The sequence below is a fragment of the Halyomorpha halys genome, unplaced genomic scaffold, assembly GCF_000696795.3.
Source record: "Halyomorpha halys isolate HHAL.00 unplaced genomic scaffold, Hhal_1.1 Scaffold282.1, whole genome shotgun sequence".
NCBI classification, from domain to species: domain Eukaryota; kingdom Metazoa; phylum Arthropoda; class Insecta; order Hemiptera; family Pentatomidae; genus Halyomorpha; species Halyomorpha halys.
The window spans coordinates 474606-481167 of record NW_027110990.1 but is presented as its reverse complement, the minus strand read 5'-3'; the positions used below and the strand labels follow the sequence as shown (position 1 = coordinate 481167).

The 6562-nt window shown below is 29.8% G+C and overlaps 1 protein-coding gene across 1 annotated transcript in view; it reads right to left on the bottom strand.

The window, feature by feature from the left end:
• Positions 1–1737: 1737 nt before the first annotated feature.
• LOC106680717 (ATP-dependent translocase ABCB1) overlaps positions 1738–6562 on the bottom strand; it is a 75252-nt gene continuing 70427 nt past the window's right edge. Inside the window, 2 exon segments of the mRNA XM_067049080.1 lie at positions 1738–2222; positions 5200–5346. Of these exon segments, the coding sequence (XP_066905181.1) occupies positions 2037–2222; positions 5200–5346 (333 nt within the window). The 3' untranslated portion in view covers positions 1738–2036.

Below are 6562 nucleotides of genomic sequence, written 5' to 3'. Positions count from 1 at the left end.
AGATAGAAAAACGATTCAATTTGAAAAAAAACTGTCTGGTTGGTGATTGGGAGGTGCTTTTATTTTGTTGATAAGCTAAATTGAACAAACTCTATATTTACATTGTAATAATATGTTATAAGTTTGATTTTGTAAGTGGCATATAAATAGTAGCATGTAAATAGTGTTCTTATATAACGCTATAGTTTATTTAAAATAATTCTATTTAAGTTAAATATAAAATAATTCTATTTAAGTTAAATATAAAATAATTATATTTAAGTTAAATATAAAATAATTATATTTAAGTTAAATATAATGTAGTAATGAATATTATGTTAATAGTTTTGTATTATCCGGTTTGTTTTATTTTTTGTTTATTGCTTTTTTATAGAGAACTTGTTTTATCACTTGTTTATTATGTTTGTAATGGAGCACTAGGTTCAGGTTTTGTTTTATAATTGTATATTGTATAATGAATTTGTACAAGATTTTGTCTTTCACAAAAAAATCTAATCTAATCTTTGGTAGTATTCTTTTCCTAATTTTTATGGAGTTGTATGATGTGCCACTGACTATTGGAGTTTTTTTTTTTTCTTTTTATTCATTTAAAAAAAAATTACATCAAATATGGTCCGACCAGATTAGATCTATTGGTCGATGCCAAAATAACACATAAAAAAGATAGATATAAGTGAAATTCATTAATTACAATTTTGACTATTAGAGCATTGTGGAGGCTACTACAATTTAGAAGCTAGATCAGTATAATATGAATTGATCTTTTGTGATAAAACTGATTGTTCAATTAACAAATACTAAATGAAAAAAAAATAGTAATTATTAAAAAATTAAATAAAAACTAATCATAATAAAAAATAACTGAAAAGACTTTGAAATAAATAATAAAGCTGCAAATTTACAATTAGTGAATTAATATAATAATAAGAATAAAATAAGATGATACAAGAATACGATAAAAAATAAGGATCTAGTGATATCTAAATAAATAATATCTATTGCTAAGTACTCACATACATAGCTAATTCTAATCATAAAATAATGAATAATTATGTGGAGTTATGAGCCTGAAAATATGAGCCAGGCAGATATGGTCATTTGGTGAATCAAAATCAATTATTGAGAATCATGGAAGTAAGAAAGTACCCAGTCAAGTATTTCTTTTTTAGTGTCCCTCTGGCTGATTTATTTATTAGTTCTGATAAGCGATTGAACAGATATAGCACCATATAGTTTGAAGTACGTTTACCAAATATATTGTTATAGGGTGGTACCATAAATTTAATTTTTTTCTAACATTTTTTATATATATTATTTCTTTTCTAAATAAATTGCTATCCATAAATTTAAAGATAATTCTGCTGTGCGTACCTTTATCCACTCAAGTGTTGTGGTATGGGCTCCTGCTAGAGAAACTTCCAGTAGTGGAGCGATCTCCGGGGGTGGAGGAGTCATCCCACCAGGAGGAGTTATCAGTGGGTTCTCGACCCTGTTTTGATTTAAAGCTTCTAAGTTCACTGCTTGACTGACAACACCGTTGGCAGACATTATTTTTTTTTTAATTAGAGAACAAAACAAAAACAAATTGGAAGCTGAGAAAACAACAATGAAAATTCTTCTTGAAAATAAATTCTCCGGTATCTAAAGTTCCCAGGTTTCGGCACCAGTTAAACGTTTGGTAAAACAAATACTTAAAAAAGAGAAAAGGGAGAGAGAAATGACCAACTCAGTTGCTACTCAAACACTGACTTTTATTGAGACCAGCTCGTCTATATATACATTTGAATCAGCTGATCTAGTCGATCAGCTGATATGAGTTGTACAGCTGACTGTAACTTACATAATATATAATATATATATTTTACACATTATATTATAAATAAATTATTAGCTTTAATGAGAATTTAATAATTATAATTGTACTTTTATATAATACTAAAAATGAGTTTAGTAAATAATATCAGTTTAAAAATATTAAATTTAAATTTTTGAGATCAAATTATATACAAAGTGATGAGATTTTACACATATATAGTTTATCTACTAAGCAGGCTGAAATAGTGCCCTCTCTTCTCCATCAGCTGTTCATGGTTCCCTTCCTCTATCACTTCACCAGACTGAAGAACAACAATCTTATCAGCCTCCCTGATCATTGACAGTCGGTGCGATATCAAAATAGTTGTTCTACCGACAGAAGCGTTCTCTAGTGCTTTCTGTACAGCCTATAAAAAACAAATATTTGCATACATTTAAATGTTTAGATTCGATAATGATTTTTATTATAAAATTAAACAAATAGAATGAATTTGATGAGCCTTTTCATTCAAATTTAGGCTAAGGGTTATGATTGGTTATCATTCTATTTAAATTCAAGGAAAATCCCTTAATACTTTTTATACATTTATTTATGTATTTAGGACTTAATCTCTACTATCCAGCCCATATACAAACTGTTACACATTAAAACTAGTGTAATGTAAGCAACCTAATATAGACTTCTAAACTAAATCTTGTTTATTACATAAATTTTAGTTATCAATACTGAGTTTAATCAATAATTATAATGCATTTTAAAAAAGCTATTAATTTCTTTACACATTTACCCAACATCATATTAATTGGTAAGTGTCATCCTCTTTAATAGGAGTATCTTTTTGTATTTATTTATTTTTTTTATCCCCTTCCCTTGCCATTTCTGGCATATAGGGTGTGGGAGCAGTGGAGTTGTGCGCTGAGATTTGCGCATACCACTGCTCCCAAAGATCACCAATTTTTATTTTTTTTATTCTTTCCTTAATTATTCAATTATTAAATTTTTTACTCTAGTGCAGCCTTACTGATGGGGCTGCACCTTGTCCACAGCATCCATCTGTGTGCCTCCTGTAGTTACCAGGCTGCAGTTACCAGCCCTCCTGGTCTCAGTCTGGGTCAGCTTCCTCATCTTCTGGTGGCTCACCAATGTTAGGCGGTCAAGCCCTTCCCATTGTGAAATGAGTGGGGCCCACCATCTCCTTCCACCCGTAAATGAACTCCCTGAAGAAGGGATAATTCTCTTCTTCCATAAAACAGGGAAAGTCCAACACGATGAGGGCGTAAATCCTGGTATTTCTCGACAGCCTAGCTCGATGTCCTTCCATGGCGGAGCAATCTTCTATTACATGTTCTGCTGTTTCAGGAACTCTGCACGTGGGGCACCGGGGGCAATGTTCTTTCCAAAGTTCTGCAGCTTTCCCCGAGACTCCTCGTGTCCTGTAAGGATCTGTGGGACCCAATAGTCTGGGAGGACCCATACAGTCTTCAATCTAGAAAGAACGGTAGGGAAGAATTTTCTCAAAGTAGCGCCCTTCTGGCTTGCTACCCACCGTCCATTCCACTCCCGTATTGAGTCCTCCTGCAGTATTTTCTTTCATAAGTTTGGAGTCTCACTGATCCTCTCTCAGAGCTCCTCCGGTAGCGCTTTTAGTCCCTACCTCTTAACTTCATATTTAAGGACATCCTCCCTGAGAATGAGGTCCACGGGCAAGGCTCTGGCCAGCACTTGCATGTATGGAGCCTCTTATGAGAATGGCATGAGTCTTGGCTGCTGCCATACTCAATTTCCTCTTCACACACCACTCTCCTACGAGACTGGCACACCTCTCCGCTTCTATCTTTAGTCTGGAGCTGCTGTTCTTGGCCACAATGACTGCCAGGTCGTCTACGTAATCTGTGGGAAGGAACTCCTTATCCTCTAGTTCCCCCAGCAACTCATCGAATACTAGCTTCCACAGAGCTGGTCCTAGGACCGAACCCTGCTGACAACCTCTGTCGATTTTTTTAATTCTAATAGTAGGAATCATCCAATCAAAAAATTTTGGCATTTTAAATTTTTTATGGTTTATCTGTAATTGATATTATTGTCACTTTATGATTTTATAGAATGTATTTTTACTTACAGTGTCCCCAGAAATTTTTAATTTACCTACTTTCTTCCAGTCTATCTCCTAATGTATTACATTTTGGACCATTTCCACTCAATTAATCATTTCTTTGAATAATTTGAATAATAATTAGAACTTATGATTCTATTCTATTAGGAGTTAAAGAAGGTTTATAATATTTAACTAGTAATATTTAAGTAATTTTAGGGTATAATAATTTGTAGATGGTTTGGGTGATAAATGAATAGTTCGAAATATTTAAATAAAAAATAATGAAGTATTAAGGAATTTTCCTTAGAATGAAATAACATAACAATTTAATGATATTTCTATCATAAATTTACTGACTAGACCACATTTTTGAGCAATTACACCTTTTTTTTTCTAGCATCTTCAAATTCCACCAAACCTGAATCATGGAAAAGACATTCAAATAATAACACTAATTTTATTTTGCACAAAAGAGCACACTTCGGAATTTGTCCTCAAATTTACATTTTGTGATTTTTTTCTGCAAAAAATTGTACATTTTACTGTTTTGGGTAAACTTTTAATTTTTGTTCCATAACGCTCAATGCTTGAACTTAATTTCTCATATTATACACTTCTAGATGTATATATACCAAAATTTATTCATTTTAATTTTTTTCCTTATTGAATTTATAGTTTTGAATGAAAAATTTGCGGTGAATTGATTATGGAATTAAATTCAACTCAGGTAGCCGCCAGAGGTTGGCAAAAAGGACCAGGAGGCCCTCTTGCCAGACTTGTTCCCCCACCAATACCAATATCCTTATGTAAATAGACAATTGAAAAGCTAAATGAAAAAATACATCATGAAATTTTGGGGGAAATTAAAAAGGTAATTTTGTTTGGAAGAGTATTTTTATACAGCGCCTTTCATATTATTTCTAAAACTTAAAATTGAAGTAGATTTAAGAAGTTGAAAAATTAAATTTCAGTCTTTTTTAATAGGAATATAAAATCATTAAATACTATAAGCTTTCTCATAGCTCTTTAACGTGTAGTTGTTTTTTATGTACTTTGCAAAAATATATTGAGCATTAAGCGTGTTTAATTTGATTAAAAAAAGTTAGGTAAGTTTTCCATGTATTAATATTATAAAATTAAATAAAAAAGATAATTATTCCAGGATTAGGGTGTTTATACACATTTTGAGTTTTTACCACACGATTTTGCACATTTTGGGTTTTTTATATTTTGATTTTTTAAAGCACAAAAATCCAGCCTCTACAGATATCTTAAGATAAATCCTTACCTTTTCACATTCTGTATCCAGTGCAGATGTAGCCTCATCAAGAAGTAGTATCTTCGAATTCCTGAGGACAGCTCTTGCAATAGCAATCCTCTGTCTTTGCCCACAAGATAAATTTGAGCCTCTTTCTCCGACATAAGTATCATAAGCCTAAAAAAATTATAAACTACTAAGACATTATGCGATAGATAAAGAGTAAAATCTCTTTTATAATAAGAATGATTTATATATGATTTATATTTTATATTGTTAATAATATAAAATTTCTCAATGTTCAACATACCAAATATAACAATTATGTTGTTTTAACTAATTAATGTATCAACTGAATGATTCAAATGAATTCATGGCTAGCTTACACTAGTTAATATAATTATTTCAATTCTTTAACTCATACCTTTTCATCAAAAATTAATTCAATCTACTATTACTTTAGAAATATTATTTTTTTAAAAAAGAAACATATAAACAAATACTCAAAAATAATAATTTGCAATAATACAAAATTAATTTTAAGGAATTATATATAATATGCCACCCATGATATCAGATTGATAAGAAAAAATAAAAATATATTTCATGTAATAGTTTTTTTTTTCTTTCTTATAAACACTGCTTAAGAAAACCCATTTAATTACAAGATTTTAAAATATCAAAACGTTTTATTGAGTTTGTTGTTAACAATATAATTTATATATAATAATGATTAATATCAAAATTAAATAATAAACCAAAAACCAAAGCAATAATCTAAGAAAATATATCAATGTAACTTTATTTATAATCATAACACTTTCTTGAGACTGGTAATTATTGTTTAAATAAATAAAATGTTATGTTATGTTATGAATGAAATTTTATTCATTTAAACAATATTAACCAGTCTCAAGAAAGTGTTAAGATTATAAATAAATAACAATATTATTTATAAATTATCATACTTTAATATAATTTTTGAACCAAAACATTTAAAAAACTACTTCAAGCAGGCTATTCTGCCCAGGTCATTTCTATTAGTCCCCAAATTACCCTATGAGACATTAGAACATCAGGGAATCATATAATTTTGTTAATAAGCAATTCCTAGAATATATCTAATTACCTAATAGTCAATGTTTCACATTAAATTAAAAATTTAAATTATTTATTACAGTGAAACACTAAAATTGATCACAACAATATGTTTTAATGTCTCATAGGGTAATTTGAGGACTGATAGAAATGACCTGAGCAGAATAGCCTGCATGAAGTAGTTTTTAAATGCTTTGATTCTAAAATTGTATCAAAGTATGATAATTTATAAATAATATGAAATGAAAAAATAACTTTATTCTGGGACATATGTCCCCTAAGAATAATTGCATGG